General features: G+C 48.2%; 1 protein-coding gene across 2 annotated transcripts; it reads left to right on the forward strand.

Moving 5' to 3' along the window:
* The first annotated feature begins 2,231 nt into the window (after positions 1-2,231).
* LOC141112049 (5-hydroxyisourate hydrolase-like) lies at positions 2,232-13,099 on the forward strand. Of its 2 annotated transcripts, none has more exons than XM_073604438.1 (4): positions 2,232-2,341; positions 8,777-8,919; positions 9,748-9,883; positions 12,885-13,099. In XM_073604438.1, exons 1-4 carry the CDS (start codon positions 2,291-2,293, stop codon positions 12,972-12,974), a joined length of 420 nt encoding a protein of 139 aa, XP_073460539.1. In that variant the 5' UTR covers positions 2,232-2,290; the 3' UTR covers positions 12,975-13,099. The 2 variants fall into 2 exon arrangements, with proteins under 2 accessions (XP_073460539.1, XP_073460540.1); XM_073604439.1 differs by lacking the exon at positions 2,232-2,341 and adding an exon at positions 2,389-2,530.
* The last annotated feature ends 114 nt before the right edge of the window (positions 13,100-13,213 follow it).

Raw genomic sequence — 13,213 nt, forward strand, 5'->3', positions numbered from 1 at the left:
ATGCCTGACAGTGCTCCGTGCATGTTGGGCCTCTGTATGTGGCCAGGCTGTAAAAAGTCTCAAACATGTGGTATCACCGTACTCAGGAGGAGTAGCAGAATGTGTTTTGGGGTGTAATTTGTGCTATGCATATGCTGCGTGTGAGAAATAACCTGCTAATATAACAATTTTGTGAAAAAAATAAAAAAATTTGATATTGCAAAGAATTGTGGGAAAAAATTACAACTTCAAAAATCTCACCATGCCTCTTACTAAATACCTTGAAATGTCTACTTTCCAAAAAAGGGTCATTTGTGGGGTATTTTTTACTTTCCTGGCTTGTTAGGGTCTCAAGAAATGAGCTAGGCTGTCAGTTCATCAGGTGCGATCAATTTTCAGAGATTGGCACCATAGCTTGTGGACTCTATAACTTTCACAAAGACCAAATAACCCTTTCATGACTAAGCCTATTTTTGAAATTTGGTGTTTTCAAGTTAAAATCTGTATTTTTTGCTAGAAAATTACTTAGAGCCCCCAAACATTATATATATATTTTTTAGCAGAGAATCTAGAGAATAAAATGGCGATTGTTGCAATATTTTTTATCACATGGTATTCGTGCAGCTGTGTTTTAAACGCAACTTTTTGGGAAAAGGGACACTTTCATGAATTTAAAAAAAAAACAAACAGTAAAGTTACCCTAATTTTTTTTTTTAATGTGAAAGATGATGTTACGCCGAGTAAATAGATACCAAAAGTGTAAACATCCCTTGTGATAGTAATAGGTGGTGACAGGTACTCTATATGGAGGGATCGGGGGTCTAAAAGACCCCCGACCCCTGCTTTGCACTTCAAAGTATTCAGATCGCCATTTTCGGTGATTCTGAATACTGTGTATTTTTTTAAAACCGGCGCCATTGGCAGCCGAGGAAACGGGAAGTGATGTCATGACGTTGCTTCTGTGTTTACTATTAGGAGGCTGGAATGAAGCCACTCACGGCTTCGTTCCAGTCCGTCCCCAGCCGCCGGAGGCGGCCGATTGGTCATCGGGCCTCCCAATGGAACAGAAGGCCCGGTAAGAGCGGCGGGAGGCGGCGGGGGGAGTTAGCTGCATCAGTTGTTATACCAGGAAAGCCGATCGCCGGCTCTAAAAAACAGTACTGGGATGATGCCTGCAGCTGCGGGCATCATCCCAGTATAACCCCCGAAAGCCGAGTACGCACATCTGCGTACGCTCGTCGGGAAGGGGATAATATACACCGATTTGGGTTATTTCTACCAAAGATATGTAGCAGTATAAATTTTGGCCAAAATTTATGAAGAAAAATTACTAATTTTCAAAATTTTATAACAGAAACCAAGAAAAATTCCTTTTTTTACAGAATTTTCTGTCTTTTTCTTTTATAGCGCAAAAAAAACAAAACAAAAAAAAAACAGCGGTGATTAAATACCACCAAAAGAAAGCTCTATTTGTGTGAAAAAAGGACAAAATTTTCATATAGGTACAGTGTTGCATGACTGAGTAATTGTCATTCAAAATGTGAGAGCACCGAAAACTGAAAATTGGAATTGGTCTGGTTAGGAAGGGGGTTTAAGTGCCCAGTGGGTAAGAGGTTAAGGAGGAGACTGCCCGATCTAAATGTGTGCAGACTAAACCCCTGCTTTTAACGCATACTGTTAGACAGGTTATTTGATTGTTTGCAGGCTGGTCGGTACGCTAAGCTTGGTTTTTCCCTTGGATTTATCCTTGGCCTTGTTTGTATCTGTTAGCCTTCCAATGCTTCTTACTGCGATAGCCAGCTATAGATGGGAGCAAGTGGCATCTTTTTTGTATCACTGTCGTGTTTTTTGGTCAGGCAACGCACTGACACCTTTGCAGCCATTGTGCTATATGCTGGGTGTTCAGTGTGCCCCTGTACCTTTAAGAAAGGATGGCTCCCCTTCAACTCACCTGCTCTCACCTATTCATCAGAAAGCATGTGCCTCCACTGTGGGGACACTTATAAATTAGTGTTAGGTACCACAGATACCAGGGTGCCTTGACGAGGCTCTGTGGCTTACGCATGCATTTGCAAATGTGTGCAGACTAAACCCCTGCTTTTAATGCATACTGTTAGACAGGTTTACTTGGTTGTCTGCGGGTTGGTCGGTAATTTAAGCTTGGTTTTTCCCTTGGATTTATCCTTGGCCTTGTTTATAACCATGGTCAGGGGTCACTGTGTTCAAAGACTGGTAAAAGTTAACCAGGACCCCTCTGTCATGTGACCCATAGAGTACTAAAGTCCAAATTCTGCCCCAAACAGCTCTTACTATGAGCAGATCCCGGCTGCAGCGTATTGAGCAGCACCTGCAGGGTACACAGGTAATTGTGATTGCAGTTTATAACTAGCAGCAGCTTGTTGTGTGTTATTCCTCCTGAAATGGCTGTGTGTTGTACACCCCTCCCACCCACCATGGGAGTATTCCAGCAACACATTGTCATCTACAAGCAGGAAATATCTCCTTTGCACTGAGAGCTGGATGGACGCTCTGCTGCTGGGAGCTCAGCGAGGTAATCCTGATTACTGATCTAAAGAAGGAGTATTGAAGGCTTAGGAAAACAAGATATGTAGGACAACTTGGTATGGGGACCTACAGGATAGCTCAGTATGGGAACATACAGGACATATCAGTACAGGGACATATAGGACAGCTCAGTACGGGGACATACAGGATAGCTCGGTACGGGGACATACAGGACAGCTCTCAGGATCAAGGCCCTCTGATTCATACTGTATTGTAACTGTACCCTCTGCCTTTATATTGTAAAAGCACTGCACAAACTGTTGGAGCCATATAAATCCTGTATAATAATAACTTCTTGTTCTGTCTTAAATTAATCAAATAAACAGTTAGTATGGAGAAATTTCCCAAAGAGAGATCTATACACCGATATAAAAGGACATACAGGACAGCTCAGTATGGGGACGTATAGGACAGCTCGGTATGGGGACGTATAGGACAGCTCGGTATGGGGACCTATAGGACAGCTCGGTATGGGGACGTATAGGACAGCTCAGTATGGGGAAGTATAGCACAGCTCAGTACGGGGACATACAGTACAGCTCAGTACAGGACAGCTTGGTACAGGGACATACAGGACAGTTCTGTACGGAGAAGTATAGGACAGCTCAGTACAGGGACATACAGGACAGCTTGGGACGGGTACGTACAGGACAGCTCAGTATAGGGACGTACAGGACAGCTCGGTACGGGGATATACAGTACAGCTCAGTACAGGCACGTATAGGACAGCTCGGTACGGGGATGTATAGGACAGCTCGGTACGGGGACGTATAGGACAGCTCTCAGGATCAGGGCCCTCTGATTCATTCTGTATTTACCTGTATTGTAACTGTACCCTCTGCCTTTATATTGTAAAGCGCTGCCCAAACTGTTGGCGCTATATAAATCCTGTATTATAATAATAATAATAATAATAATAATAACTTCCTGTTCTGACATTAATCAAAGAGACAGTTAGTATGCAGAAATTTTCCAAATGGAGATCTATACACCGAAATAAAAGGACATACAGGACAGCTCAGTACGGGGACATACAGGTCAGCTCAGTACGGGGACGTATAGGACAGCTCAGTACAGGGACATATAGGACAGCTCAGTACGGGGACATACAGGTCAGCTCAGTATGGGGATATATAGGACAGCTCAGTACGGGGGCATACAGGTCAGCTCAGTACAGGGATGTATAGGACAGCTCAATATAGGTATCTACAGGACAGCTCGGTATGGGGACATACAGGACAGCTCGGTATGGGGACATACAGGACAGCTCGGTATGGGGACATACAGGACAGCTCGGTATGGGGACATACAGGTCAGTTCAGTACAGGGATGTATTAAACTAATAAGCAAAAATGTAAAAAACAGTTTTTTACATTTTTGCTTATTAGTTTAATACTAATTTTAGCAGTAGCATCAGATTGTGATAGTGCTTGTTTAGCATTTGGCGCTGTACCCATTCTTTACTTTTTCAGTACGGGGATGTACAGGACAGCTCGGTACGGGGACGTATAGGACAGCTATCAGAATCAGGGCCCTCTGATTCATCCTGTATTGAACTGTATTGTAACTGTATCCTCTGCCTTTATAGTGTAAAAGAGCTGCACAAACTGTTGGCGCCATTTATAAATCCTGTATGATAATAATAACTTCCTGTTCTGTCTTACATTAATCAAAGAAACAGTTAGTATGGAGAAATTTCCCAAATGGAGATCTATACACCGATAATAAAGGACATACAGGACAGCTCAGTATGGGGACGTATAGGACAGCTCGGTATGGGGATGTATAGGACGGCTCGGTATGGGGACATATAGGACAGCTCGGTATGGGGACATATAGGACAGCCCAGTATGGGGAAGTATAGCACAGCTCAGTACGGGGACATACAGCACAGCTCAGTACAGGACAGCTCGGTATGGGGACGTATAGGACAGCTCGGTATGGGGACGTATAGGACAGCTCGGTATGGGGTCGTATAGGACAGCTCGGTATGGGGACACTTAGGACAGCTGAGTATGGGGAAGTATAGCACAGCTCAGTAAGGGGACATACAGCACAGCTCAGTACAGGACAGCTTGGTACAGGCACATACAGGACAGCTCTGTACGGAGAAGTATAGGTCAGCTCAGTACAGGCACGTATAGGTCAGCTCGGTACGGGGACGTATAGGACAGCTCGGTACGGGGACGTATAGGACAGCTCGGTACGGGGACGTATAGGACAGCTCGGTACGGGGACGTATAGGACAGCTCGGTACGGGGACGTATAGGACAGCTCGGTACGGGGAAGTATAGCACAGCTCAGTACGGGGACATACAGCATAGCTCAGTACAGGACAGCTTGGTACAGGCACATACAGGACAGCTCGGTACGGGGACGTATAGGACAGCTCGGTACGGGGACGTATAGGACAGCTCGGTACGGGGACGTATAGGACAGCTCTCAGGATCAGGGCCCTCTGATTCATTCTGTATTTAACTGTATTGTAACTGTACCCTCTGCCTTTATATTTTAAAGCGCTGCGCAAACTGTTGGCGCCATATAAATCCTGTATAATAATAATAAAAATAACTTCCTGTTCTGTCTGACATTAATCAAAGAGACAGTTGGTATGCAGAAATTTCCCAAATGGATTTCTATACACCGAAATAAAAGTACATACAGGACAGCTCACTACAGGGATGTATAGGACAGCTCAGTACGGGGACGTATAGGACAGCTTGGTACGAGGACATATAGGACATCTCAGTATGGTGATATATAGGACAGCTTTGTACAGGGACCTACAGAACAGCTCAGCAGGGGGACATACAGGACAGCTCAGTACGGGGAAGTATAGCACAGCTCAGTACGGGGACATACAGTACAGCTCAGTATGGGGACTTACAGGACAGCTTGGTACAGGGACATACAGGACAGCTCTGTACGGGGAAGTATAGAACAGCTCAGTACAGGGACATAAAGGACAGCTCGGTATAGGGATATATAGGACAGCTCAGTACGGGGACATACATGTCAGCCCAGTACGGGGAAGTATAGGACAGCTCAGTACAGGGACATACAGGACAGCTCAGTATGGGGAAGTATAGAACAGCTCAGTACAGGGACATACAGGACAGCTCGGTATAGGGATATATAGGACAGCTCAGTACGGGGACATACATGTCAGCCCAGTACGGGGAAGTATAGGACAGCTCAGTACAGGGACATACAGGACAGCTCAGTATGGAGAAGTATAGGACAGCTCAGTACAGGATCATACAGGACAGCTCATTATGGGGATGTATAGGACAGCTCAGTACAGGGACATACAGGTCAGCTCAGTATGGGGATGTATAGAACAGATCAGTATGGGGACATACAGGTCAGCTCAGTACGGGGATGTATAGGACAGCTCAGTACGGGGACATACAGGTCAGCTCAGTACAGGGATGTATAGGACAGCTTAATATAGGTATCTATAGGACAGCTTGGTACGGGGACATATAGGACAGCTCAGTATGGTGAAGTATAGCACAGCTCAGTATGGGGACATACAGGACAGCTCGGTACAGGGACATAAAGGATAGCTCAGTATGGGGACATACGGGACAGCTTGGTATGTGGATATTTAGAACAGCTCAGTAAGGGGACAGACAGGTCAGCTCAGTACGGGAACATACAGGTCCGTTCAGTATGGGGATGTATAGGACAGCTCAGTACGGGAATCTATAGGACAGCTCAGTACGGGGATCTATAGGACAGCTCAGTACGGGGATCTATAGGACAGCTCAGTACGGGGATCTAAAGGACAGCTCAGTACGGGGATGTATAGGACAGCTCAGTACGGGAACATACAGGCAGCGCCGGGACAAAGTCATCCGGTGCCCAGGGCAAAGATGGAAAATTGCGCCCCCCCCCGCCGCTGTGAAAGCTACAACACCTACAGATAATGGGATCTATACTGGGAATTTGTTAAATACTAGTATTGGCGGCGATCAGTGACTTAGGCGCGGTTCACACTGGGGAAACTTGTTACGCCCCATTCAGTGCAATGAAACCGTTCTAATCAGAGCGACAGGACACAGCACATTAGGGCACATCACATCAGGGTGCAGGGCACAGCACACCAGGGCACATCAGGTCACAGTACATCAGGGCACAGCACATCAGGGCACAGGTCACAGCACATCAGGGCACATCAGGGCACAGGTCACAGTACATCAGGGCACAGGGCACAGCACATCAGGGCACAGCACATCAGGGCACAGCACATCAGGGCACATCAGGTCACAGTACATCAGGGCACAGGTCACAGTACATCAGGGCACAGGTCACAGCACATCAGGGCACAGGTCACAGCACATCAGGGCACAGCACATCAGGGCACAGGTCACAGCACATCAGGGCACAGCACATCAGGGCACAGGTCACAGCACATTAGGGCACATCAGGGCACAGGTCACAGTACATCAGGGCACAGGGCACAGCACATCAGGGCACAGCACATCAGGGCACGGCACATCAGGGTACAGAGCCCAGCACATCAGGACACAGGTCACAGTACATCGGGGCACACGACATTAAGGCACAGCACATCGGGGCACAAGGCACATCAGGGCACAGGACATTGGGGCACAAGGCACATGAGGGCACGGGGCACAACAGGGCACGGGGCACATAGCACATCAGGGCATCGAGCACATCAGGGTACAACACATCAGGGTACAACACATCAGGGTTCAAAGCACAACACATCAGGGTACAGGGCACATAGCACATCAGGGCACATAGCGCATCAGGGTACAGAGGGCTCAGGGCACGGGGCACATCAGGGCACGGAGCATATCGGGGCACATCAGGGCATGGGGCACATCAGGGCACATAGTACATAAGGGCACGGAGCACATCAGAGCACATGGCACATCAGGGCACGGGGCACATCAGAGCACATGGCACATCAGGGCACGGGGCACATCAGGGCACGGAGCACATCAGGGCGCGGAGCACATCAGGGCGCGGAGCACATCAGGGCACGGGGCACATCAGAGCACATGGCACATCAGGGCACGGGGCACATCAGGGCGCGGAGCACATCAGGGCACATGGCACATCAGGGCACATGGCACATCAGGGCACATGGCACATCAGGGCACATGGCACATCAGGGCACATAGCACATCAGGGCACGGGGGGCATATGGCACATTAGAGCCCATCAGGGCATATAATGGCACATGGGGCACATTATAGGGCACATTATGGGACACATCAGGGCACATTATGGGACACATCAGGGCACATCATGGGGCACATAGCACATTGTTTACTAGCCTGCATGCAGAGAAGCGCTGGAAGCATCTGTGATAAGTTTGCTCTCATGTCACGCTGCTCCCCGGCGGCCCTACTCTCTTCTCGTCCATCCCTGATGATGTCACAAGCAAATAGGGAAGGACGAGAAGAGAGGTGGGGCCGCCGGGGAGCAGACAACACAACACAAACAACAATGGGTGAAAGACTCTTAGAAGCTGTGGCAAGCCAGACTAGACTCATTTACATTATAGAAGACAACAGACGGGTGGCTGGAGTTGATGACATTAGCATCTAACAGTATTTGTCCCAACAGTATGAATCAGTTACTATTTCTAATATGGCATATACAGGATTCCCAGAGTCTGTGTGTCTTGGGGGGACATGGACCTGAGTCCAAAGTAACACCACCTCAAGGGTCCTCAGGCATACAGCTCACAAAGCACCGTTCCCTCAAATACCAGGGCCCATGATCGGTAGGCAAGAGGCTAGCATTCAGTCCCCTCCAAAAGCCTCTGTCCTGGCTAGGTCTGTCACAGATTCTAATGGGGATGGCAGTTGATAAAGCATGAGAGCACTTTGGTGGTCAATATATTGGTTGCCTATTAAAAAGTTCTAATTGTGGACACTGAGAAACTCTGAGTTATAGAAGTCGGGAGATTTGATTTAAATTCTGACTCTAAGCCTAGTACACACGGGCCGAACAGCAAAGTTAGGTGAATGAATTGATGGCCTCTTAGGTGTAGAGTCACAGAAGGCTTTAGAACAATGGTGGTCAACTTTCTTGATAGATATAGTAATTATTAGCAGGGGTTTCCAGAAAGTTCTTTTAGGGTTAAGGGTTCCTCCAAGTTAAAAGGGTGGAGAAAGGCTGGTTTAGACTTTTAGAAAGACTACAGAATCTAATTGATATACTCCTTTAACAAATCATGTGGTCTTCTCAGCTACAGGAAATGTCGGGGGGCGCTTCGAGTCTGCTGACCACACATGTCCTCAACATTGCACAAGGGACCCCAGCTAAAGGCCTGACAATAACCTTGTCCAAGTTCAATGCCAGAGAAGCAAAATGGGAACAAGTCAGCAGAAGGTGAGCGTGCTGGGCAGAATGTGAGCGTGCTGGGCCGAATGTGAGCATGCTGGGCAGAATGTGAGCCTGTCGGGCAGAATGTGAGCCTGTCGGGCAGAATGTGAGCGTGCCGGGCAGAGGGGGAGCGTGCCGGGCAGAGGGGGAGCGTGCCGGGCAGAGGGGGAGCATGCCGGGCAGAAGGCGAGCGTGCCGGGCAGAAGGCGAGCATAATATAAGCGCACTGAGCAGAAGGTGAGTGTTCTGGGCAGGTGAGCGAGCTGAGCAGAGGGTGAGCGTACTGGGCAGAAGGTGAGCGTATGGAGCACAAGGTGAGCGTACTGAGCAGAGGGTGAGCGTACTGAGCAGAGGGTGAGCATACTGAGCAGAGGGTGAGCGCACTGAGCAGAAGGTGAGCGCACTGAGCAGAAGGTGAGCGCGCTGGGCAGAAGGTGAGCGCGCTGGGCAGAAGGTGAGCGCGCTGGGCAGAAGGTGAGCGCGCTGGGCAGAAGGTGAGCGTATGGAGCACAAGGTGATTGTTGTGGACAGGTGAGCGTACTTAGCAGAAGGTGAGCGTACTGAGCAGAAGGTGAGCGTACTGAGCGGTGGGTGAGCGTACTGAGCGGTGGGTGAGCGAACTGAGCGGAGGGTGAGCGAACTGAGCGGAGGGTGAGCGAACTGAGCGGAGGGTGAGCGAACTGAGCGGAGGGTGAGCGAACTGAGCGGAGGGTGAGCGAACTGAGCGGAGGGTGAGTGTACTGAGCAGAAGGTGAGTGTGCTGGACCCAGGTATATTCAGTACTATGAATCAGAATTCAGCTTTCATTGATTTGGCTTTAAACGTGTTGCCCAGTGTCACTGACCAGGACGGCCGTTGTCCGGGACTTCTACGTGGAGAACCTCTTACAGCCGGGACCTTCCAGCTGCGCTTCGATACGGGAGAATACTGGAAGCAGCTAAAACTAGATGCCTTCCACCCCTATGCAGAGGTATCTGATGTTACTTAGAAAACAGTCTTCATTGAGAACTGTCTTTGTCAAGAGCAGCCAACCAGATTCTGACTTTCACAGACTCTTGAAGAAAGGCAGGCTCTGATTGGATGCTTCTATGGATGGTCATACTATACATCGATCAGCCAGAACTTTATGACCGCCCACCTAATATTGAGTAGGTCCCACTTTTGTCCGCACGATAGTCCTAAACCGTCCAGGCATGGACTCCACTAGACCTTTGAAGGTACACTGTGATATCTGGCATCAAGCCGTCAGTAGCAGATCCTGTAATTCCTGTAAGTTGTGAAAAGGGTCTCCATGGATCGGACTTGTTTTTCCTGCACATCCCACAGATGCTCGATTGGATTGAGATCCAGGGAACCTTGAGGCCAAATCAATACCTCAAACTCGTTACATTCCTCAAATCATTCTTGACCCATTTTTGCAGTGTGGCAGGGTGCATTGTCCTGCTGCAAGAGGCCACTGCCATCAGGAAATACCATTTACTTGAAGGGGTGTACTTGATCACCAACAATGTTTAGGTAGGTGGTACGTGTCAAGTAACAGCCACATGAATGGCAGGAGCCAAGACTTCCCAGCAGAACATTGCCCAAAGAATCACACTTCCTCCGCCGGCTTGTCTTCTTCCCATACTGCATCCTGGTGCCATCTCTTCCCTAGCCATCCACATGATTCATCAGACCAGGCCACCTTCTTCCATTGCTCCGTGTTCCAGTTCGGATGCTCACAGGCCCATTGTAGGCGCTGTGGGCACGGGTCAGCATGGGCACCCTGACCGGTCTGTGGCTTCACAGTCCCATACACAAACACACTGTGATCCTCTGTGTGTTCTGACACCTTTGTATAAGATAAAGCATTCACTACTACAGCAATTTAAGCTCCAGTAGCTCTTCTATTGGATTAGACTACACAGGCCAGCCCCCCGCCTCCATCAATAAGTCTTCCCTCCCCATCAATGAGCCTTCTCTCCCCCCACCTCCATCAATGAGCCTTCCCTCCCCCCACCTCCATCAATGAGCCTTCCCTCCCCCCACCTCCATCAATGAGCCTTCCCTCCCCCCACCTCCATCAATGAGCCTTCCCTCACCCCACCTCCATCAATGAGCCTTCACTTCCCCCACCTCCATAAATGAGCCTTCCCTCCCCCCCTCCCTCAATGAGCCTTCCCTCTCCACCATCAGTGAGCCTCTCCCCACCTCCATCAATAAGTCTTCCCCCCCCACCTCCATCAATGAGCCTTCCCTTCCTACTTCCATCAATGAGCCTTCCCTCCCCACCTCTATAAATGAGCTTCCTCCCCACCTCCATCAATGAGCCTCCCCCCTCCCCACCTCCATCAATGAGCCTCCCCCCTCCCCACCTCCATCAATGAGCCTCCCCCATCTCCATCAATGAGCCCCCCCCCTCCCCACCTCCATCAATGAGCCTCTCCCTCCCCACCTCCATCAATGAGCCTCCCTCTCCCCACCTCCATCAATGAGCCCCCTCCCACACTCCTCATCTCCATCAATGAGCCCCCCCTCCCCACCTCCTTCAATGAGCCTCCCCCTCCCCACCTCCATCAATGAGCCTCCCCCTCCCCACCTCCATCAATGAGCCTCCCCCTCCCCACCTCCATCAATGAGCCTCCCTCTCCCCACCTCCATCAATGAGCCTCCCTCTCCCCACCTCCATCAATGAGCCTCCCTCTCCCCACCTCCATCAATGAGCCTCCCTCTCCCCACCTCCATCAATGAGCCTCCCTCTCCCCACCTCCATCAATGAGCCTCCCTCTCCCCACCTCCATCAATGAGCCTCCCTCTCCCCACCTCCATCAATGAGCCTCCCCCTCCCCACTTCCATCAATGAGCCTCCCACTCCCCACCTCCACCAATAAGCCCCCCCCCCCCCACCTCCACCAATGAGCCTTCTATCCCAACAGCCATCAATGAGCCATTGATAATCAATGTTATTCACTTCACCTGTCAGTGGTCAGAATCTTATGGTTGATCCGTGTAGATTTCCTCCTGGACCTTCCTACTGGCCAGCCAGCCAACTAACACATTTAGTGACTATTAAGGTGGTGTAGGATTGGACGAGCCAGAGTGAGATCCTCTAAGTTCTGGTCATAATTTGCATAACAAGACACCTTGAGTTTTGGGGTGAGAGTTAAATTGTTGACGGATCCTTTAAATAGTCCAGGACCAGCTCACAGCCTGAAAACACCACAGGTACACTTTACATCAAACGTCTTACCTATCTGTGTAATCTGAAGGGCTACATTCCCATATTTGATGAGGTCACAGATTTGCTTTTAAGGAACACTATCACAACAACCTTGTATCATGGTAACCCCTGGCAAGGCTCTAGTTTGTTCCAACATCTTCTACTTTTGCTGAACAGTTTGTCCTGCAGGTAAATGTTAAGGAAAAAATATATAAAAAGGTACAGGAAATGGGGGGGGGGGGGGGGATTTATACTATTTTTACATGTATAAAATCCATACAACCATCAGAATACAATATATTTTTTATATTGGTTCTTTAAAGTGGAACTTTATCCATAACAACTTGATAATTAATAATGTTCTTTAGCAAGGAACATACATTCCACATTAATAATTATACTACCAAAATTAGTATGTGTTGTAAATTGTCTTGAACATTGTTCCTGTTTCTTCTTGCTGGTGGTGGCCATTTTGCTGAAGCCCAGAGCCCCTGAGCAGCAGTAAATCTGTAGGGTTTCAGTAGATCGGCACAGAAACCTAAAAATTAGAAAGCAGCTAAGCACGTGCAGAGCAGGTGAGACAGTGTGTTGCTGGATTTTAATCAGTATAGACACTTATTTTTAATGTTTTACATAGCTATGCCTGCAAAAGGGTACAGTCTAAAGTCATGTAGCAGGACCTAATTTTCTAACTAAAGTTCCACTTTAAGTACCTATTGAATGATAATGGAAATGCTGACTACGGTAGTTATTTTATTTTGTCCTCCTCTAGGTTGTTTTCATCATTAATGACCCAAAAGAGAAATATCACGTGCCTCTCCTGATTACTCCACATGCCTATTCCACCTACAGAGGGAGTTAGAGAATGGAAGGTCTTGGGGCGCACTGCCACATATTGTTTTCATCATCCAGTCATTTGACTGAGAACACTACAAAATTGCAGAGCTTTCTAATTTTTTTTTTCAAATAAATGTATATTAAATTAAATGCTTTTTTTTTTTTTTTCTACTTGTCAATATGAAGACAAATCGGAAACAAGCTTGGTTCTTTTTATTTATTTTTTTTAAGTATTTAAAGTAACTTTTTCATGGGCAAAAGAAC

Source organism: Aquarana catesbeiana, linkage group LG11 (assembly GCF_042186555.1).
Source record: "Aquarana catesbeiana isolate 2022-GZ linkage group LG11, ASM4218655v1, whole genome shotgun sequence".
Taxonomy (NCBI): Eukaryota; Metazoa; Chordata; class Amphibia; order Anura; family Ranidae; genus Aquarana; species Aquarana catesbeiana.